Genomic DNA, 23,656 nt, shown 5'->3' with positions numbered 1-23,656 from the left:
ATACGAATTTTGATAATCATGAAAGGGATACTGGATATCCGTATCAAATCAATTAGTGAAGGGGAAAATCTAAGTCAGAAAATCGCTCGATCAGTGAACAAAATGCATCGAAAAATAAAGACCAAATGCCTGTGTAGAAAAGAAAACGCGTCGCGTTCAGTGGGCTCAGAACCAAAATAACCTTAGGATGTATCAGAGAGCAAAATAAGGCGGAGCAGGCCTAAACTCTGTCACGTATAGGCCGGGAGTAAACAAGATAATTAGAATAAGGGATTTTGTCTGGTTCTGATGTCAACATTCAGTCATTTTCGATAGGTCCACATCTCATGATATTTTGATTCATTTATTTCTTGACCAGTTGTTCCTTCAATTATGAATGCTGACTCATTTGTGGACATCATGGCCAATTGTAGCATAATATAAATATGATATTGTTCAAAAGTATAGTGCAATTTGACCCTTTTATAGCAACATTAAAATTAATCAGAATGATGTCACAATTGGAGGTTTGGAGTTTTTCTTTTTGATGACCCCTCTAAGTTAATATTTACAATGTGAGTACCTTATCATTCCCACATTACGATGACAGATGACAACTGAATGCCCTGCATTTACAGTGGGCACTTGTTGCTGTGATTGCTTTACAAACTGTTTTCAGGTCATTAAAATAACCAGGGAATGGTTGTAAAGCCATTTCCCATTTACTTTGAGCGTAAAACCGATTTATTAGTCCACATAGACATGTTTGCCACTGTGACTGGGGACGTAATTCCCACAGGGAAATAATAACATGATCTTATTTACACCAACTTGCAGCCTATTTTTGTGTATACCGTCCTCGAGATATGAGAATATATTAAAACGATAGCATATAGGCCTACCAGCATAGTCCATTTAGAACGTTAGCTCTATATGCAGCCATATGATCTTTGCAAAAAGATAGCAAACAAAGAATAGCTTCCTAAGGACTAAAAATTCACTGTATTTGAAGCATTTGGTCATTGGTCAATTAGTTGCCCACATAGCCTACAGGTTGTGTAGGACATGTGGTCCTGTAAGCGTATTCAACAATGGCTAATTTATCTCTGGTGTTTGATAATGTCAATTACATGCAAGCTGAGGCCCTACAACCAAAGCTCAAACTTGGGACATTTTGCATCAGTGAGCCTACAGTGCCTTCAGAAAGTATTCATACCCCTTGACTTATTCCACATTTTGTTGTGTTGAATTTAAATTGATTAAATATATGTTTTTCTCACCCATCTACACACAATACCCAAGTGGCACAGCGGTCTAAGGCACTGCATCTCAGTGCTAGAGGCGTCACTACAGACCCTGGTTTGATTCCAGGCTGTATCACAATCCGGTGGTGATTGGGAGTCGCATAGGGCGGCGCACAATTGGCCCAGTGTCGTCCGGGGTAGGCCGTCATTGTAAATAAGAATTTGTTCTTAACTGACTTACCTAGTTAAATATAGGTTAAATAAAAATAAAATAAAAAATAGCATAATGACAAAGCGAAAACATGTTTTTAGATATTTTAACAAATTTAACAAAATACAGAAATATCTATTTACACCCCTGAGTCAATACATGTTAGAATCACCTTTGGCAGCGATTATAGCTTTGAATCTTTCTGAGTAAGTCTCTAAGCGCTTTGCACACCTGGAATGTATAATATTTGCACATATTCTTTTTTAAATTCTTCAAGCTCTGTCAAGTTGGTTGTTGATCATTGCTAAACAACCATTTTCATGTCTTGCCATAGATTGTCAAGCCAATTTAAGTCAAAACTGTAACTAGGCCACTCAGGAACATTCAAAGTTGTCTTGGTAAGCAACTCCAGTGTATATTTGGCCTTATGTTTTACATTATTGTCGTGCTGAAAGGGGAATTCATCTCCCAGTGTCTGGTGGAAAGAAGACTGAACAAGGTTTTCCTCTAGGATTGTGCCTGTTCTTAGCTCCATTATGTTAATTTTTTATCCCAAAAAACTCCACCGTCCTTAACGATTACAAGCATACCCATAACATGATGAAGCCACTACTATGCTTGAAAATATGTATAGTGGTAGTCAGTAATGTGTTGTATTGGATTTGACCCAAACATAACACTTTGTATTCAGGACAAAAAGTTAATTGCTTTGCCACATTTTTTGTTGCAACAAGATGCATGTTTTTGAATAGTTTTATTCTGTTCAGGCTTCCTTCTTTTCACTCTGTCAATTAAGTTAGTATTGTGGAGTAACTACTTTCTGAAGGCACTGTATGTGGGACTAGGAGAGTGGGAGAAAGAGAAGAAGAGGGAGATGAGTAGAGGGGCATTTGTTAACCCAGAGCCCTCAGGCCATGCAACAGAATGACTATGGATGATGACTGGGGACAGTGGTGAGTTTGTAGTTTATTGTCCCTATGGTGAACTCATATGGCTACCTACATTCCCCATTCATAGCCCTCCATCCATACCCCCAGGCTACTGTGTGAGCCCCTTGGTCCTCCTCCTGTATCCTAAACTAAACCATAAGCCCTCAGGTGACCTTTAGTCCAGCAGGAGCCTGGGTCATTCTCTCTCTGATGTTGGCACCTTGATGTCAAAAAGAATTGTTAACTGGTTAACTTTGGATTAGTGACACTACTGTAATACTGAATCCCATTCTGTAGGCTAAGCACATGCTGTATGTCAATTTTATTCAGCAAATGGGTTAGTGTGTGTGTGTGTGTGTTTGTGTGTGTGTGTGTCTGTGTGCAAGGTTGGCTCTAGACTTTTGGGGGCCCTAAGCAAGATTTTATAACAAATTTCATGCAATTCTGCCATGGGGCAAAGATACATGTTTGTAGTTTTATAGCTAATTCCCTGCAATTATACCCATTTTGCCATGGGGCGGAGAGATTTTTTTGCAGTTTTAAAGCTAATTTCCTGAAATTCTACACATTTTGCCATGACTTATGCCCTGTTAATGATATCTGAGTGAGAATGACTAACAAAATCAATGGGGCCCCCCTGGAGGTCAGGGCCCCTGAGCAAGTGCCCTGCGTGCCCGGTCAGTATTCAGCCATGATTACTACAAGTTTAGATAATGGGCTAGACTAACTTATCAACCAAAAAATGGTCAGCTGAGTGACTGTCAGTGACTGACAAAACAAGAGAAAAACTGCTGAAATACAACCAAAATCTACTATTCTAACTCTCAACAGTAAGTTGAGCCCCCGACTGAGTTCCTTTGGGTCTGGTGTCCCCAGTCGCCAAGTGACCACTTACTTCGCTTATGCCTGGAGCCGGCCCTGAGTGTGCCTGTGTTTTCTTCTTTTGTTGGTGCACATGTGTGTACAAAAAATACTTATGTGTTGTAGTGCAAATTGACATTTCCCACCATTTAACCAGTTCTGCCTCTCATTGACCTGTAACCTAATACCTTTCACCAATGTGGGAGTAGATTTTCTCCCATTAACACTGGAACCCCATATCTCTCCCTGATCTGATTGGGAATAATGTAATTATTAGATTTCTCCATCCAGGGATCTCCATAGAAAATGTGTTATAGTGTGGACAATATCCACTTTGACAGAGAATATATTTCCCACCATGAGAATGAGAAATTGAATATCAAGTAAAGGATGTGGGTAGCCTACAATCTGTGCTTGATGATGTGAAAAACCCTGCATTCACAGGAGGTTGGTGGCACCTTAATTGTGGAGAACGGGCTTGTGGTAATAGCTGGAGTGGTATAGGTGGAATGGCATCAAATACATCAAACACATGGTTTCCATATGTTTGATGCCATTCCATTAGCTCCGATCCAGCCATTATTATGAGCCGTCCTCCCCTCAGCAGCCTCCACTGCCTGCATTGGTCTCTTTATAAGACCAGAACCTAAAACAAGGCTTCTGGGGATAGCCTATAGTAGTAGTCTATCACAGAATGTTCCCTATGACCCAAGACTGTGATAAGCACATTGGGATTCATGCAGCATCAGTGAGCTGGACAGAAATCAGTAGTTTCATTTTCGAATGTTGTAAATGTATGAGCCACCGGAGGGTGCCAGTGGTAAGCCTAATTCTGATGTGAGCCTGAGCCTGAGATTGAGGGTGGCAATGTAGTCATACCAATCAATATGAAGTACAAATACACATTTACAAGAAAGGACTTGAAAGCCATGACTCAAGGATCACTTTTATTAAAACGATAGCACTTGAGCACTGACTGAATCAATGTCATCTGAATGGCTACATATACTCTTAAATCTCCAGCCGGTACAGCCAGAAGAGGACTGACCACCCGTCAGAGCCTGGTTCCTTTCTAGGTTACTTCCTAGGTTCTTACCGTCTAGGGAGTTTTTTCGTAGCCTCTGTGCATCTACATTGCTTGCTCTTTGGGGTTTTAGGCTGGGTTTCTGTAAAGCACTTTGTGACTACTGCTGATGTAAAAAGGGCATTATAAAATAAATGTGATTGATTGATTGATTGATTGATTGATTGATTGATTGATTGATTGATTGATTGATTGATTGAAGGGCTACATCCAAGGGTCCGGCTCACTGAGAAACTGCTCTAAAACCTTTCTGTCATCAAGTAGTACATTAACAGTCAGGACAGAGGACACTTGTTAATTAGCTTTATTCTTTGGTTAATGTGAATATGGGTGACACATTTGACACAGACGCTGTGTTTAGACAGGCAACCCAATTCTGATATTTTTTTTCACTACTTTGTCTTTTGACCAATCAGATCAGCTCTGAAAAAGATCTGATGTAAAAAGATCTGATGTGATTGGTCAAAAGACCAATTATCTGAAAAAATATCAGAATTGGGCAACCAGAAGAACACACAATCTGAATATGAGTCATGATGACATAGCCTACATTCAGAGTGATATGACAGGCCCACCAGAGGCAGAGGAGGAACACAATGCCTACATTTACACAGGCAGCCCAATTCTGATCTTTTGCGTCTGATTGGTCAAAAAGCCAATAATTGGGCAAAAGATCAGAATTGGCTGCCTATGTAAACGTAGCTAATGTGATGCAACACTAAATAGGGCAGACATACAACATGTTATTTAATTGGTCCAATAATACATTGAAGTGAATACATTGAAAGGTAATCTCATAAAACATTTAAATGTCTCCTGCTGGGATTGGACGAGGCAGAATGTCCGGGTTCCGGGTCAGGTCTGTATCTCAGCCAGCACACCAACCACGTGATAACAACAGAGAACATGGCCATGGTGCTGGCTACAGACAGACAGATAGGGCCGACTGGAGACGGAGGGTTGTTGAAGTTATGTACGAATATGAGTCCCAGAAACAGCAGCACAAGCATGGAAACGAAGGCGAAAATGGCGCACACACAGCCTGTGGTCAGTGCGATGTGCCTGCAGTTCTGACAGCTCTCGTATCCCGCCCTGTCGTAAGAGTTCGCGGCAGCGGCATTATCTCTAACCACAGCTACATACGGGATTGCCTGGTCCTGCGCAGCTGCCGCTGCCACGTTCGCCTCCTCGCGGCGGTACGCGGCCGTGAGCGCTGGGTGCAGAGGAGGAGGATACGGTGGCAGGCTGTCCTGCGGCAGACTGTCATCCTGGATGTAGAACGGATAAGCGTCGGTGACTGTAATGTTGTTGGGGAGGTTGTGTATCCGGTACTCTGGCACCGGAGTCCGTTGGCGACAGAGAGGGCAGCCGATGCGCCATCCTCGGTCCTCACGGAGGTGGAGAGTATTCAGACACTCCTCGCAGAAAGTGTGGAAACATTCCAGGATTTTGGGGGTCCGCCGGTCCAGGTCGAAGTAATTGTAGCATATTTTACACTCGTATTCCTCATATAGAGAAACAGCTTCATATTCCTGCGCGCCGATTCTTTCAGTTCCAGCTACTCTCCGCGGCTCTGCCATGTCATCCTCGCTTGTTTAGCCTACATGCTTTAAGGCCTAGGCTGCTCAAAATAACTTCTGATGTGATCAGAGGATTTCCAACGCCTCTCCACCGGGTTTACACAGACGCAGGGAGCTCCATTCCCTCCATTCTGCGTGGTTTTGTCTGCATCAAATCCCGAAATAGTGCTAGAATACGATAATAGGTCTACGATGTGAGGGTAATTTGATGAGGTAATTCCGGTGCGGTTTCCTAGCTGAGTGGGTGAAGAGGAAGCCGCAGCTCGAGCCCGCTCTCTCTCTCACAGCGGATAGGACAGAGCAGCATTCATTCACGGTTCTCCCGCTGCTTCAATTCGGCATGAACCAGAATCTAGATTACAGTCGCTACCCCGGTAGAGCTGTTCGGATCACAATTCTGGGGCTCAACTGGAGCACTGGCACAACCTGGAAATAGTGCCAGATTAGGCTACATCAGATTATGCAGGTTTAATAAACCGGTTTAGATCTGTTGCATGCTTAAACGAATTAACCCTTGTATAACACCTAATCTATCCTCCTGCCAAATGACTATTTGCATAGCCTGGCCTATTTGCACAAGCCAAAACAATAGGCATATTCGTCGTTTTATAGATACATCTTGTCATTTGTGTGAACTAATCAAGAGTCTCAATTTCTTTATTGTGATCAGACAGCACACCACTGTTTTAGATACTTCAGCACCATGCTGGGTGGAAAGCGCCAGTGATTCTAATCAGCACCATGTGATGACACCTGTGGTGTGTAATGAGGAGCAACCAGATGCTGCACTTGACCCCTTTATGAAATTGCTTATTCCAGTTACTAATAATGCACCCATTAAGAAAATGACTGTAAAAACGGTTAAATCCATGTGGATTTAAGATTAATTGAAAAATGTGATGATTGAGAGGGATGCGGCAAAAATAATGGACAATAAGTCTGGCTGCACAGCCGATTGGTAAACATACTGTAAATTGAGAAATCATGTGACTAAACTGAACAAAAATAAGAAGAAACTGTACTATGGAACAAAGATAAATAACATAAAGAATTATAGTAAAAAGCTTTGGAGCACCTTAAATGACATTTTGGGCAAAAAGGCGAACTCAGCTCCATCATTCATTTAATCAGATGGCTCATTCATCACAAAACCAACTGATATTGCCAACTACTTTAATAATTTTTTCATTGGCAAGATTAGCAAACTTAGGCATGACATGCCAACAACAAATTCTGTACCTACAAATCCCTGCATAACTGACCAAATTATGAAAGACAAGCATTGTCATTTTGAATTCTGTATAGTGAGTGTGGAAGAGGTGAAAAAAGTATTGTTGTCTATCAACAATGACAAGCCACCTGAGTCTGACAACTTGGATGGAAAATTACTAAGGATGATAGCGGACGATATATCCACTCCTATTTGCCATCTGTTCAATCTAAGCCTACGGGAAAGTGTGTGCGCTCAGGCCTGAAGGGACGCAAAAGTCATTCTGCTACCCAAGAATAGCAAAGCACCCTTTACTGGCTCAAACAGCCTACCAATCAGCCTGTTACCAAACCTTAGTAAACTTTTGGAAAAAATGGTGTTTGACCAGATACAATGCTATTTCACAGTAAACAAATTAACAATTTATTTTCAGCACGCTTGTAGGGAAGGGCATTCAACATGTACGGCACTGACACAAATGACTGATAATTGGCTGAGAGAAATTGATAAAAAAAATATTGTGGGAGCTGTTTTGTTAGACTTCAGTGCAGCTTTTGACATTATCGGTCATAATCTGTTGCTGGAAAAACGTATGTGTTATGGCTTTACATCCCCTGCTATATTGTGGATCGAGAGTTACCTGTCTAATAGAATATAGAGGGTGTTCTTTAATGGAAGCCTCTCCAACATAATCCAGGTAGACTCAGGCATTCCCCAGGGCAGCTGTCTAGGCCCCTTACTTTTTTCAATCTTGACTAATGAACTGCCATTGGCTCTGAGTAAAGCCTGTGTGTCTATGTATGCGGATGACTCAACACTATACACGTCAGCTAGACCAGCAAGTGAAATCAAAGCAACACTTAAGAAAGAGCTGCAGTCAGTTTCAGAATGGGTGGCAAGAAATAAGTTAGTGCTAAATATTTCAAAAACTAAAAGCATTGTATTTGGGACAAATAATTCACCAAACCCTAAACCTAAACTAAATCTTGTTAAGAATAATGTGGAATTTGACCCAGTTTAGGAGACTAAACTGCTTGTAGTGACCCTGGATTGTAAACTGTCATGGTGAAAACATATTGATGCAACAGTAGCTAAGATTGGGAGAGGTCTGTCCATAATAAAGCACTGCTCTTCCTTCTTAACAACGCTATCAACAAGGCAGGTCCTACAGACCCTAGTTTTGTCACACCTGGACTACTGTCCAATCGTGTGGTCAGGTGCCACAAAGAGGGACTTAGGAAAATTACAATTGTTCCAGAATAGGGCAGCACGGCTGGCCCTTAAATGTACACAGAGAGCTAACATTAATAATATGCATGTCAATCTCTCCTGGCTCAAAGTAGAGGAGAGATTGACTTCAACACTACTTGTATTTGTGAGAAGTATTGACATGTTGAATGCACCAAGCTATCTGTTTAAACTACTGGCACACAGCTCAGACACCCATTCATACCCCACAAGACATGCCACCAGAGGTCTCTTCACAGTTCCCAAGTCCAGAACAGACAATGGGAGGCGCACAGTACTACATAGAGTCATAACTACATGGAACTCTATTCCACATTAAGTAACTGATGCAAGCAGTAAAATCAGATTTAAAAAACAGATACAAATACACCTTATGGAACAGCGGGACTGTGAAGACACACACACAGACACACTCACACACACACATGATAGCATACGCACTATACACACATGTACACATGGATTTTGTGTTGTAGATATGTGATAGTAGAGTAGTGGCCTGAGGACACACACTTAATTTGTTGTGAAATCTGTTGTGAAATGTAATGTAATGTTTTCTTTTTATTGTATATAACTGCCTTAATTTTACTGGACCCCAGGAAGAGTAGCTGCTGCCTTGGCAGGAACTAAAGGGGATCCATAATAAATACAAATACCTCCTGCCTGCCGCTCATCCTATCCAGATAAAATGCTTACTCCAAATGTGTGTTATGGAATTTTTGCATTTAGCTTATTGACCAAAGTAGGCAGCAAATGATAAAATAACTTAATTGTATTCAGTGCAGACAGTCTCGACCATTTTCATATCTAAGTATGGAGTGTGTAGATAGAATGTGATTTCAGTGTGTGTGTGGGGGGTGGGGGGGGGGGGGGGGGGGGGGCTTCTCACTGTCTGTGTGAATAACCTGAGGGTGCCTGCCTTTTACTAAATTATACTTATACTGTATAATCCCAGCCCCAGGCTATAGGTTACACTCAGACACACAGATAGACATATAAATGTGCACGCACACACACACCACACACACATACACACACAAAGGGACACACTCAATCGGCCATTCTTATCAATGGGAATGAAACCTCAGAACTGATTGATCATCTGGTGAATTTCATATATTGATATCTAATATTAGGTTGTATCTGACAAATTGGAAGTTAATGAACATCATACTTTGAATAAACACTTTAAGACATAATTGTATTCTTTCACTGATGTTCTTGTTATTGTATTTTGCCAATATCACAGTGCTGAATAGCAATCTCTTTGACATGTCAGTCAGCCTCCCTGTCAGCTTGGAGTGTTTGCTCAAAGCACAGGTTAAGTGTTAGGTGTCTGACAGCCTCTGAAGGAAGTGTGTGTGTGTATGTGTGACATATTCCGTGGGATGTTGTACATAAAGCTGACGTGTGTGTGTGATGTGCGTGCATGTATACATGTTCATATACTGCATGTATCTGTGTGTAGTTTATAGCCTGAGGCTGGGATTAAAGAGTATATGTATAACATCTTTCAACTCAACTAGCACCACCACCTCCAATGTAGCCAGGCTACTAACAGCGAGATATGGCCCCTCCTAGTCCCAACCCCATCTCATTTGGGATTAACTCTACCTCAGTTCACCATTGGGTTGCCTGGGCCTGTGGAGACCATAGTGGAGACATAGGCTGATGACCCTAAGGGTATGTGAGCAAATAAAGTCCATCTTAAAACTGAGGAGTAGGAGGTCAGAACAAAGAGTGTATTAAAGATCTTAGACACTATAGGAGTGGGCTAGGACCTCCTCACTGCTCAAAAGTAGAGTTCATCTGATGGATTTGTGTCAGATCTTCAGAGATACAACGCTCATCTACAGGATTTTTCAGATGGATATTTAATCATCTGGAAACAATGTTGTTTCAATGTAATGTGTGTTTTTTTCTCATGAATTTGCATGGATCCATTCTCTTCCCAAATTACTGGACTATGTTTTGTGTGAGGGGAAAGTCAGATGTTTGAATGAAAAAAGACCCCAACATTTTCCAAACTCTACTGCCCATATCCCTGTGGCCTCATGGCTGCGGTTACAACTAGTGCAATATTAATGAGACTGTGGAAAGGGATCTCTCTCTCTCTCTCTCTCTCTCTCTCTCTCTCTCTCTCTCTCTCTCTCTCTCTCTCTCTCTCTCTCTCTCTCTCTCTCTGTGTGTGTGTGTGTGTGTACAAATATCACATAAAAATTGTTGGTGTGACTGTGACTTGATAGCAAAGTTTCTTGTCCATATTTGTGAGGTAGATGGTGGCCATTTTCAAAACACCATTTGATGAAGTCAAAATATATCTGTCCCTCACATCTTTGTAATCTGTGTGAATTTTTTTTTTAAGTCAAACAATCATGATTCACAACAAATATAAAGTAATACATCTCCATCTATCCCTTATCATAGATCTCCATTGTCTTCGAGGGATAACTGAAGCCCAAACTCTCCTTTTATTCCTCTTTTCTCTCTGACTGATTCTGATATAGGACGTGCCTAAAATAATTCTGGCAACAAAGTGGGGTTTTGTTTCCCATTTGGTGTTGTTTTAAGAGGAGACACCGGGCTGGAAAGTTAAAGCCTGTCTCTTTCAGGTCCCTCAAAGGAGCTCCTTCATTTGGTCATCCAGCCGGTGAGTAATGCCACTTAAATGTCACCGTGACAAAAGCGTGAGAAGAAAGAGAGGGCGGCTGGCAGGCCACTGGGCTGCCATTGGGGAGCCATAGACATCATGGTGTCTGGGACAGGGGGCTTCGTTTGGGAGAGACTGCAGGGCTTAAAGTCAAAGATTACTTTGAAATCGGTACTCCCCCTCCTCTCTGTCCTCCTCCCTCCTTCACTCCCTCCATCCCTTTCTCCACCAGCCACCACTCCCTCTCTCTGAAAATAAAACCTGCCACCAGAGAGCAGGGGATGAGCCAGGAGAAGATCCTCTTTGATGACAGAGAAGGATCCTTTTGTTCCATTAAGCCTCCTCGCCCCTCTCACCCCCTCCTTAAACCCCTCCCCTCCATTTGCCACATTTTAAGCCCAACTGGACGTCAAAGGGGCCGCATGCTCAGGCAGGAACTCAATGGTTACATTCTTCATTTTACTACATCACTCAGAAGAATGGGATAGTCAGAGGTTTTTTTTTATGAGGTAAAAAAAAAAGTAAACAGACAAAAGTTGTATTTAGGACTTCAGTTGTTTATCTTCATGATTCTGAACTGCTCTCAACTGGAGCTGGCAGTTGACTAGAATTTAGCCAGCATTTAAGTTAATAGGAGCTTGGTCTTTGCACTCTTGCTATGGAAACCATACGATCATCTATTTAACACTGCCATAGCAACCACTATGAGAAACATCCCCCAATATCTTGTAATGTCATCTAATTCTGTTCATTCATACAATTCCACATTGACACTTCACCATTCATCATATACTTTGGAGGGAATTAGAGAAATGACAAAAAACATTACCCATCAGCATCATCATCATGAAGCGATCAAATGACATGGGTCAATATTGGTGTTGCTCAGGGTGACTCCCAAGGGAGAGTCTGTCAGCTAGTCTAAGCCCGTCAGGGAGAAGAGGTCATCACCTAGGGTTGGATCTCAGGATACTATGCATTTCCCTCTCTTCCTCTGTCTGCCTTTAAGGTCACCACTAAGTGAGAACCCAGGCACGAGGGAAAGCAGCGCAAGTGTGTGTCGGTGTCATTATCAGATGGGACACACATATTTACAGAGGAGATGAAAGTGCTTCCTCGGTTTATAACATCTGCCCTCTGATGGTTGGTGTCTCATCTTGATGACCTCAGAGGTCTAGATGAGAAAGGAATAGCCTGGGGACAGCTATTATTTCCTCTCCTTCTACACACAGATGCTCTGTGTGTGTGTGTGTGTGTGTGTGTGTGTGTGTGGCCATTGTTTACATGTGTATGATGGGGAACCTAACACCACTGGACACATGGTCAATACAGATGAAGTGAGAGGATGATCGTCTTCACTTTAACAAGCATGCCAATACCCTGGCGATGTTTGGTTGTGTTGAGTGGGGTTAAGAGGGGCTCACCTGGCCATTTCACTTTCATGTCATTTCTAAGGTGAGCACACGCTCTCTCTCTCTTCCCCCCTCTCCCCCAGCTCTTGCTCCCACTCTCTCTTTCAAAACATGCTTAAATCCTAATTAATTTCACATTTCATACTCCACACATTAATACTTCCCCTTCCCTCACCCACCCTTCCTCTTTCACTCCCTCTCTTTTGTATTACAAACCTATTTTGCTTTGTCTCACCCTTCCTCTCGCATCTCTCTTCTGCCATTTCCTGTTCCCTCCTTCCCCTTTCCACATCCTCTCTCCCAGCATGAAGCCCTCTTTTTTTTCAGGAGCCACACTGCAGGAGTGAAAGCCCATCTTTCCTAGGGGGAATAAGGGGAGGAGAGAATAGAGGCGAATAGGGGAGAGGATGGAGGGGAGAGGAGAATAGGGGAGGAGCCCCTGGCCATCGATCGATGGGCTGATGGTTGGGCAACTGGATCTCTTCTCTCTGACCTTGTGCTGGCCACTACCAGTGAGTTACGGCAGTAGCTCCTCTCTCTCCTCTGCCTCTCCCACTCCCCTACACCGGAGGAGGCTGGTGGGAGGAGCAATAGGATGACGGGCTCATTGTAATGGCTGGAATGGAATAAATTGAATGGTGTCAAACACATCAAACATGTGGTTTCCATATGTTTGATGTGTTTGATACCATTCCATTGATTCCATTCCAGACTTTACAATGAGCCCATCCTCCTATAGCTCATCCCACCAGCCTCCTCTGCCCTACACCCCTGCTGTCTGTCTTCCTCGCTCTCTTTCTGTTGGCCACTCAACAGCATCTCCCCATTGTATGACCATCAGATATACAGCTATACAGCTGTAACAAGGAGAGAGCATGCCACCTAGAGGTATGAGAGTTTCATTGCTACATTTCAAGCACTTAAGCAATAGAAATGGAAATGTAATTAATTTTCCAACTATCATCTCATAAGTTCTTATCTACTCTTAATGGATTGGATAAGGATACACAGCCAAAGGTTTGATAAAAGCATTCTCTTTAAGCATTCTCATTTTTGGCACTAGAGCCTTTCGTTTCAGACCACAAAACTGAAACAGGAACCACAACAGCACGAGGCTTGGGAGTGTAGTTATTTTGTGCTTTTTATGCTCATTTAAATACAACTTTTACTTTATGCCTTGTCTTTGAGTATTCATATTCTGGTTTGATGATAGGTGTGAAACTTTAGGAAGCTATTAGTGTAGACAACCTAATTCATCGCTCCCAGCACCAGGTGATAAGCAGGTAGGTGCTTTTCTAATGGCTCTGAATGCAATAGCTTACCTAGAAATGCATTAGGCCCACAGTCCATTCATTTAGGTCACCGTATAGTATACAGTGATGTAACACAACATCATTTATCTACTCAAGACTTGTTTTATTTTTACATACTGGTAACCAGAGTCGTTCAAAAGGAATTCAAGACATGGGTGACTAGTAAACGTTAGCTTGGCTCTCTCTGTGTGTTTCATACCGTAGGAGGAGGGGTTGCTAATATGCAAACTGTTCTAGCTAGCTAACTAACTGGCTGAATAAGTTGACGACTTACTCACTCAAACTGTCAAAACTAACCCCAAAACTTTACACAACGTTAGACACGGACACAAATGGTCTGTTTAGCGTGTTAACACACTATTAGTAGTTTGTTGTAACCGAGTATTGGTGCTAAACCGTGTTATTGGAAGCTAGCATGCTAGTTAGCTATGGCATCATAGGATACGGTGCCCTGGGCGGTTTTCACGGAAGAATACTGTACCAAGTTAGCTAGCTGAATAAACTAAGTGAGTCTATTCCTAGAAAACATTGAACCGCTGTAGTTTACAACAATTATAATTTCTAAAGTGGAAGTTGGGAGAGTTATATTTGAGTGTTTCAGTGAAACGTAAGTGAGGGAGGCCCCACTCTCTCGCTTTCCCAGATGTTTAGTTAATTTCATTCCGATCTCCTTTGCATTATTGTAGCCTTTTCTGTAGCCTGTCAACTATGTGTCTGTCTATCCCTGTTCTCTCCTCTCTGCACAGGCCATACAAACGCTTCACACCACGTGGCTGCTGCCACTCTAATCTGGTGGTCCCTGCGCGCATGACCCACATGGAGTTCCAGGTCTCCGGCAGCCTCTGGAACTGCCGTTCTGCGGCCAACAAGGCAGAGTTCATCTCAGCCTATGCTACCCTCCAGTCCCTCGACTTCTTGGCGCTGACGGAAACATGGATTACCACTGAAAACACTGCTACTCCTACTGCTCTTTCCTCGTCTGATCATGTGTTCTCGCATACCCCGAGAGCATCTGGCCAGCGCGGCGGTGGCACAGGAATCCTCATCTCTCCCAAGTGGACATTCTCTCTTTTCCCCCTGACCCATCTGTCTATCTCCTCATTTGAATTCCATGCTGTCACAGTCACTAGCCCATTCAAGCTTAACATCCTTATCATTTATCGCCCTCCAGGTTCCCTTGGAGAGTTAATCAATGAGCTTGACGCCTTGATAAGTTCCTTTCCTGAGGATGGCTCACCCCTCACAGTTCTGGGTGACTTTAACATCCCTACGTCTGCATTTGACTCATTTCTCTCTGCCTCCTTCTTTCCACTCCTTTCCTCTTTTGACCTCACCCTTTCACCGTCCCCCCTTACTCACAAGGCAGGCAATACGCTTGACCTCATCTTTACTAGATGCTGTTCTTCTACTAATCTCACTGCAACTCCCCTCCAAGTCTCCGACCACTACTTTGTATCCTTTTCTCTCTCGCTCTCCTCCAACACTACTCACTCTGCCCCTACTCAGATGGTAATGTGCCGTCGCATCCTTCGCTCTCTCTCTCTCTCCCGCTACTCTCTCCTCTTCCATCCTATCATCTCTTCCCTCTGCTAAATCCTTCTCCCTCCGATCTCCTGATTCTGCCTCCTCAACCCTCCTCTCTTTCTGCATCTTTTGACTCTCTATGTCCCCTATCCTCCCGGCCGGCTCGGTCCTCCCCTCCTGCTCCGTGGCTTGACGACTCATTGCGAGCTCACAGAACAGGGCTCCGGGCAGCCGAGCGGAAATGGAGGAAAACTAGACTCCCTGCGGACCTGTCATCTTTTCACTCCCTCCTCTCTACATTCTCTTCCTCTGTTTCTGCTGCTAAAGCCACTTTCTATCACTCTAAATTTCAAGCCTCTGCCTCTAACCCTAGGAAGCTCTTTGCCACCTTCTCCTTCCTGCTGAATCCTCCTCCTCCTCCCCCTCCCTCCTCCCTCTCTGTGGATGACTTCGTCAACCATTTTGAAAAGAAGGTTGACGACATCCGATCCTCATTTATTAAGTCAAATGACACCACTGGTCCTGCTCACACTGCCCTACCCTATGCTTTGACTTCTTTCTCCCCTCTCTCTCCAGGTGAAATCTTGCGACTTGTGACGGCCGGCTGCCCGCCCAACAACCATTTCCGGAGACCTTCTCCCTTACCTCACCTCGCTCATCAACTCATCCTTGACTCATCAAAAAACCTACACTCGATCCCCCCGATGTCAACATCTACAGACCAGTATCCCTTCTTTATTTTCTCTCCAAAACTCTTGAGCGTGCCGTCTCTAGCCAACTCTCCTGCTGTCTCTCTCAGAATTACCTTCTTGATCCAAACCAGTCAGGTTTCAAGACTGGTCATTCAACTGAGACTGCTCTTCTCTGTGTCATGGAGGCTCTCCGCACTGCTAAAGCTAACTCTCTCTCCTCTGCTCTTATCCTTCTAGACCTATCTGCTGCCTTTGATACTGTGAACCATCAGATCCTCCTCTCCACCCTCTCCGAGTTGGGCATCTCCGGCGCTGCTCACTCTTGGATTGCGTCCTACCTGACAGGTCGCTCCTACCAGGTGGCGTGGCGAGAATCTGTCTCCGCTCCACGTGCTCTCACCACTGGTGTCCTCCAGGGCTCAGTTCTAGGCCCTCTCCTATTCTCTCTATACACCAAGTCACTTGGCTCTGTCATATCCTCACATGGTCTCTCCTATCATTGCTACGCAGACGACACACAATTAATTTTCTCCTTTCCCCCTTCTGATAACCAGGTGGCGAATCGCATCTCTGCATGTCTGGCAGACATATCAGTGTGGATGTCGGATCACCACCTCAAGCTGAACCTCGGCAAGACGGAGCTGCTCTTCCTCCCGGGGAAGGACTGCCCGCTCCATGATCTCGCCATCACGGTCGACAACTCCATTGTGTCCTCCTCTCAGAGTGCAAAGAAACTTGGCGTGACCCTGGACAACACCCTGTCATTCTCCGCTAACATCAAAGCGGTGACCCGATCCTGCAGGTTCATGCTCTACAACATTCGCAGAGTATGACCCTACCTTACACAGAAAGCGGCACAGGTCCTAAACCAGGTACTTGTCATCTCCCGTCTGGATTACTGCAACTCGCTGTTGGCTGGGCTCCCTGCCTGTGCCATTAAACCCCTACAACTTATCCAGAACGCGGCAGCCCGTCTGGTGTTCAACCTTCCCAAGTTCTCTCATGTCACCCCGCTCCTCCGCACACTCCACTGGTTTCCAGTTGACGCTCGCATCTACTACAAGACCATGGTGCTTACCTACGGAGCTGTGAGGGGAACGGCACCTCCTTACCTTCAGGCTCTGATCAGACCCTACACCCAAACGAGGGCACTACGTTCATCCACCTCTGGCCTGCTAGCCCCCCTACCTCTACGGAAGCACAGTTCCCACTCAGCCCAGTCAAAGCTATTCGCTGCTCTGGCACCCCAATGGTGGAACAAGCTCCCCCACGATTCCAGGACAGTGGAGTCACTGACCACCTTCCGGAGACACTTGAAACCCTACCTCTTTAAGGAATATCTGGAATAGTATAAAAGTAATCCTTCTACCCCCACCCCCCCATAAAAAAGTGGTTGTCCCACTGGCTATCATAAGTTGAATGCACCAATTTGTAAATCGCTCTGGATAAGAGCGTCTGCTAAATGACGTAAATGTAAATGTAATGATTTTACTCTCAGAGTCAGAGGTGGGTAATTTTTGTATGGTGTAGGCTAGCCTTACTGTCATTTTAGCGGACAAAGAAAAAACATGATTAACCTTACAATTGATGAAAGTCTGAGAAACAAATAGGACTGCCCAGTCATCACAAGACTATAACTGTATAGTGCCTACCTACTTTGTGTGGCAAGTGGACCAATCATAAATTATTACATAAGCGTGTTTCATTTCTTTTTATAGATAGCCTAATTTTGGATGGTTGCGCTCTGCTTAAAAAATATGGGCCTACTGGCCTATGTCATTGGTTCCTAATGGGCACAGGAAGCTACAAACCCTGATATGATCCTCTATCATAAATGAGGTACCTTTAATAGCACGAGACTAGTTACAAAGTAGTCTAACAAATTTATTGAATCGATTCAGTGACACAGAAAGCTTTGGCTATCGGTCTGCAACACAAGTGGTTGTGGTTTTGTAGGCATGATGCCAATTGGGCTAGTGTATGACTTGTATTTATTTATTTTTTATTTAACCTTTATTTAATTAGGCAAGTCAGTTAAGAACAAATTCTTATTTACAATGACGGCCTACCAAAAGGCAAAAGGCCTCCTGCCGGGAACGGGCTGAGATAAAAAAATTAAATATTGGACAAAATGAGTATGAAAAAATGTATGCACTCACTAACTGTAAGTCACTCTGGATAAGAGCGTCTGCTAAAATGACAAAAAATATTTAAACAATTAATTTTTAAAACACACATCACGACAACAGAGCCACCACAACACAAAGAGAGACCTAAGACAACAACATAGCATGGCAGCAACACATAACAATACAGCATGGTAGCAGCACAACATGGCAGCAGCACAACATGGTAGCAGCACAAAACCTGGTACAAACATTATTGGGCACAGACAACAGCACAAAGGCAAGAAGGTAAAGACAACAATACATCACCCGAAGCAGCCACAACTGTCAGTAAGAGTGTCCATGATTGAGTCTTTAAATGAAGAGATGGAGATCAAACTGTCCAGTTTGAGTGTTGTTTGCAGCTCATTCCAGTCGCTAGCTGCAGCGAACTGAAAAGAGGTGCGACCCAAGGATGTGTGTGCCTTGGAGACCTTTAACAGAATGTGACTGGCAGAACAGGTGTTGTATGTGGAGGATGAGGGCTGCAATAAGTATCTCAGATAAGGGGGAGTGAGGCCTAAGAGGGTTTTAAGAATAAGAATCAACCAGTGGGTCTTGCAACGGCTATACAGAGATGACCAGTTTACAGAGGAGTATAGAGTGCAGTGATGTGTCCTATAAGGAGCATTGGTGGCAAATCTGATGGCCAAATGGTAAAGAACATCAAGCCGCTCGAGAGCACCCTTACCTGCCAATCTATAAATGATGTCTTCGTAATCTAGCATGGGTAGGATGGTCATCTGACTTGTTGTGATGGTTGTAGAAATGTGTGTGCTAAATGTTCTATGATGAACGCAGTCCAATTAATAGTCTACAGTCAGAGAAACATTTATTTGAGCATTTATTCTAATTATCTGTTCGTTTCTTTCAGCCCTGTAAATAGCCCTACCCGCCTAGCCCCATAGACTAATTATATTCCATGCACTTAAACATCCCGCACAACAGATTGTAAAAAATGAAATGAAAGAAAATTAAAGACACCAACAAAAGATAACGTGTTTGAAAAGTCATAGCCTATTGGTATGAAGTAATGCATGCCATTATGACGCAAAACCTTTAAAACCGCGGGCATGGACACCTGCATCAACTGGTTTGACTCAGTGCTACAGAAGGCCAAAATGGCCACTGATAAGAAGATTGCATCAATCTTTGATGAGAAGGCAATTAATAAGAAGACTGCCCAGCCCCAAGAAAGCCCTGCTGATAACATAAACAAGATGGTGTTTGGGCTTGTGGGGACCACCCTGGAGAAGAAGAAGCCTCCAAGTTCCACGGGAAGAAGCTCCCTCCTGACACCCTCCTGAAGATTGAGACCCCTGGTGCACTGGCAAACGGCCTGCCAGTGAAGAAACCGGAGATCTATGAGCAGATAACATACACTAGTGATGCGCGCCTTGAATCATAATCCGCAGTGAGTTTACAATAATGAAATATTGTGTGCATGAAAGAAGGGAGGGTGGGTGGCGGCGCGTTGAATAAAAATCCATAGGCCTAAATGTATAATTCTTGTGAAATATTGTCACAACTGTCTGTGAGATGCGGTAAACGAAGTCAGGCGCAGGACACAGAACTCTCGGATACGTACTTTTAATACGAAAAGGATCCAAAAGGACACAGAAAATAACTCCACGCAGGGAGGAAATAACCCGCTCACAAAATAGACAACCGTGAAGGGGAAAACAATCACACACAAAGTACAGATGAGAGACAGGGGTAATTATAAGGGAAACAATTAACATAATGACGAACAGGTGTAAACAATACAGACAAAACTAAACAAACACCGATAACATCGAACGGCAGTAGCTAGTACTCCGGGGACGACGAACGCCGAAGCCTGCCCGAGCAAGGAGGAGGAGCAGCCTCGGCAGAATCCGTGACAGTACCCCCCCCCTTGACGCGCGGCTCCAGCCGTGCGCCGACCCCGGCCTCGGGGACGGCCAGGAGGACGCGGAGCAGGGTGAGTTGGGTGACTCCGGTGGAACTCTGTCAACAGGGAGGGATCTAGGATGTCCCTCCTAGGGACCCAGCACTGTTCCTCCGGACCGTACCCCTCCCACTCCACGAGATACTGCAGACCCCCCATCCGACGCCTCGAATCCACGATGGAACGGACTGAGTACGCCGGAGCCCCTTCGATGTCTAGTGGGGGCGGAGGGGTCTCTCGTACCTCATTCTCCTGGAGTGGACCAGCTACCACCGGCCTGAGGAGAGACACATGGAACAAGGGGTTAATGCGATAATTAACAGGCAGCTGTAACCTATAACATACCTCCTTCAATCTCCTCAGGACTTTAAATGGCCCCACAAACCGCCGGCCCAGCTTCCGGCAGGGCAGGTGAAGGGGCAGATTTCTGGTCGAGAGCCAGACCCGATCTCCCGGTGCATAAACCGGACCCTCACTGCGGTGGCGATCGGCGCTCGTATTTTGCCGTCTGATGGCCCGCTGCAGATGGACGTGCGCAGCGTTCCATGTCTCCTCCGAGCACCGAAACCATTCATCCACCGCAGGAGCCTCGATCTGGCTCTGATGCCAGGGTGCCAGAACCGGCTGATAGCCCAACACACACTGGAAAGGAGTGAGATTAGTGGCGGAGTGAGTTTTGGGCTATCTCTGCCCAGGGAATATACCCCGACCACTCCTCCTGCCGGTCCTGGCAGTACGACCTCAGAAACCTACCCACATCTTTGTTTACTCTCTCCACCTGCCCATTACTCTCAGGGTGAAAACCCGAGGTAAGGATGATCGAGACCCCCAAACGTTCCATGAATGCCCTCCACACTCTAGAGGTGAACTGGGGACCCCGATCAGACACTATATCCTCAGGCACCCCGTAGTGCCGGAAAACGTGAGTAAACAGGGCTTCGGCCGTTTGTAGGGCTGTAGGAAGAACTGGCATAGGGATGAGACGGCAGGCCTTAGAAAACCGATCCACAACGACCAAGATCGTGGTATTCCCCTGGGAGGGGGGAAGGTCCGTGACAAAATCCACCGACAGGTGAGACCACGGCCGTTGTGGAACGGGGAGAGGTTGTAACTTCCCCCTGGGCAGGTGTCTAGGCGCCTTACACTGGGCGCACACCGAGCAGGAAGAAACGTAAACTCTCACGTCCTTAGCTAAGGTGGGCCACCAGTACTTCCCGCTAAGACAGTGCACCGTCCGACCAATACCAGGATGACCAGAGGAGGGTAACGTGTGAGCCCAATAAATCAGTCGGTCACGGACCTCAAGCGGCACGTACCTCCGTCCCTCTGGACACTCTGGGGGAGAAGGGTCTGTACGTAACGCCCGCACGATTTCCGTGTCGACCTCCCACACCACCGGTGCCACGAGACAAGACTCCGGTAGTATGGGAGTGGGCTCAATGGACCTCTCCTCTGTGTCATATCGTCGGGACAGGGCGTCTGCCTTAACGTTCTGTGACCCGGGGATATACGTGATCTTAAAGACAAACCGGGCCAGAAACATGGCCCACCTAGCCTGACAAGGGTTCAGTCTCTTCGCTGCCCGGATGTACTCCAGGTTACGATGGTCAGTCAGAATGAGAAAAGGGTGGTTAGCCCCCTCAAGCCAATGTCTCCACACCTTCAGGGCCTGGACCACAGCTAGCAGCTCCCTGTCCCCCACGTCATAATTGCGCTCCGCCGGACTGAGCTTCTTAGAATAGAAAGCACAGGGGCGGAGTTTTGGAGGCGTGCCCGAGCGCTGAGACAGTATAGCACCGATCCCCGCCTCGGACGCATCCACCTCGACTTGGAACGCCAAAGAGGGATCCGGATGTGCCAGCACCGGAGCTGAGGTGAACAGGTCCTTCAAATGACTAAACGCCCTGTCCGCCTCAGCTGACCACTGCAAACGCACCGGGCCCCCCTTTAGCAGGGAGGTAATGGGAGCCGCTACCTGTCCAAAACCCCGGATAAACCTCCGGTAGTAATTGGCAAAACCCAAAAACCGCTGCACCTCCTTTACTGTAGTTGGAGTCTGCCAATTACGCACGGCTGAAACGCTGTCAATCCCCATCTCCACCCCTGACGCAGACAACCGGTGTCCCAGGAAGGAGATGGACTCCTGGAAAAACAGACATTTCTCTGCCTTCACATACAGATCATGCTCCAACAGTCTACCCAGCACCCGACGTACCAGGGACACATGCTCGGTACGTGTAGCGGAGTATATCAGAATGTCATCAATATACACCCCCTGTCCATGCAAATCCCGGAAAATCTCGTCTACAAATGATTGGAAGACTGAAGGAGCATTCATTAGACCGTATGGCATGACGAGGTACTCATAGTGACCCGAGGTGGTTCTGAAGGCTGTTTTCCACTCATCTCCCTCCCGAATGCGCACCAGGTTGTAAGCGCTCCTGAGATCCAATTTTGTGAAGAAGCGCGCCCCGTGTAATGACTCCGTCATACTAGCAATCAGAGGGAGAGGATAGCTGTATTTAATAGTGATCTGATTGAGACCACGGTAATCAATACACGGGCGTAAACCCCCATCCTTCTTCTTCACAAAAAAGAAACTTGAGGACGCAGGAGAAGTGGAAGGCGTATGTATCCCTGTCTCAAGGATTCGGCGACATATGTCTCCATAGCAGCCGTCTCCTCCTGAGACAGAGGATACACATGGCTGCGAGGGAGAGCCGCGCCAACCTGGAGGTCTATCGCACAATCCCCCTGTCGATGAGGTGGTAATTGAGTCGCCTTCTTCTTACAGAAGGCGCTTGCCAAATCGGCATACTCAGGAGGAATGTGCATTGTGGGCATTTGGTTCGGACTCTACACCGTCGTTGCCCCTATGGAAACACCTACACACCGCCCCACACACTGATCAGACCATCCCTTGAGAGCCCTCTGTTGCCATGAAATGTTGGGGTCATGAGATATTAACCAGGGAAGTCCCAACACCACTGGAAACGCAGGAGAGTCAATTAAATACAACTGTATAGTCTCCTCATGACCCTTCTGCGTTTTCATCTTCAGTGGCGCTGTGACCTCCCTAATCAATCCCGACCCCAAAGGCCGGCTATCTAGGGCATGGATAGGGAAGGGCACATCGACTGGTAATATAGGGATCCCTAACTTATATGAGAAATGGCGATCGATAAAATTCCCAGCTGCGCCTGAATTGACTAGCGCCTTATGCTGGGAGTAAGAAGAAACTTCTGGAAACATCACTTGGATACACATATGAACAGCAGAGAGCTCTGTGTGAGTTGGGACCTTACTCACCGGGAATGACTCATCAGTGCGCTGCCTGCTGCCTCGAATCCGAGGAGACCCTCCCCAGCACCGAACCGCCGTGTGTCCTCGGCGGCCACAGTTGGTGCAGGGGACAGCCTCCTTCCTGGCCTCCCTACTACCAGCAACCCCAAGCTCCATAGGGCTCGGCTCGGAGGTGCTGGGGGATGGAATGGACGGCCCCAGCGCTGGACGTCCGCGGGTAACCAACAGGGTATCCAAGCGAATCGACATGTCCACCAGCTGATCGAAGCTTAGGTTGGTGTCCCTGCAGGCCAGCTCTCGACGAATGTCCTCCCTCAGGCT

The 23,656-nt window shown here is 45.6% G+C and overlaps 1 protein-coding gene across 1 annotated transcript; it reads right to left on the bottom strand.

Moving 5' to 3' along the window:
* Positions 1 to 5,102: 5,102 nt before the first annotated feature.
* LOC311150768 (RING finger protein 228-like) lies at positions 5,103 to 6,067 on the bottom strand (the record flags this gene model as incomplete). Its single annotated transcript, XM_084188293.1, has 1 exon — positions 5,103 to 6,067. Exon 1 carries the CDS (start codon positions 5,886 to 5,888, stop codon positions 5,103 to 5,105), a length of 786 nt encoding a protein of 261 aa, XP_084044419.1. The 5' UTR covers positions 5,889 to 6,067.
* Between the last annotated feature and the right edge of the window lie 17,589 nt (positions 6,068 to 23,656).

The sequence above is a fragment of the Coregonus lavaretus genome (genome assembly GCF_964263955.1).
Source record: "Coregonus lavaretus genome assembly, chromosome: 23".
Lineage (NCBI taxonomy): Eukaryota > Metazoa > Chordata > Actinopteri > Salmoniformes > Salmonidae > Coregonus > Coregonus lavaretus.
The sequence above is the reverse complement of the archived record's forward strand: the minus strand, read 5'-3'. Positions and strand labels throughout refer to the sequence as shown.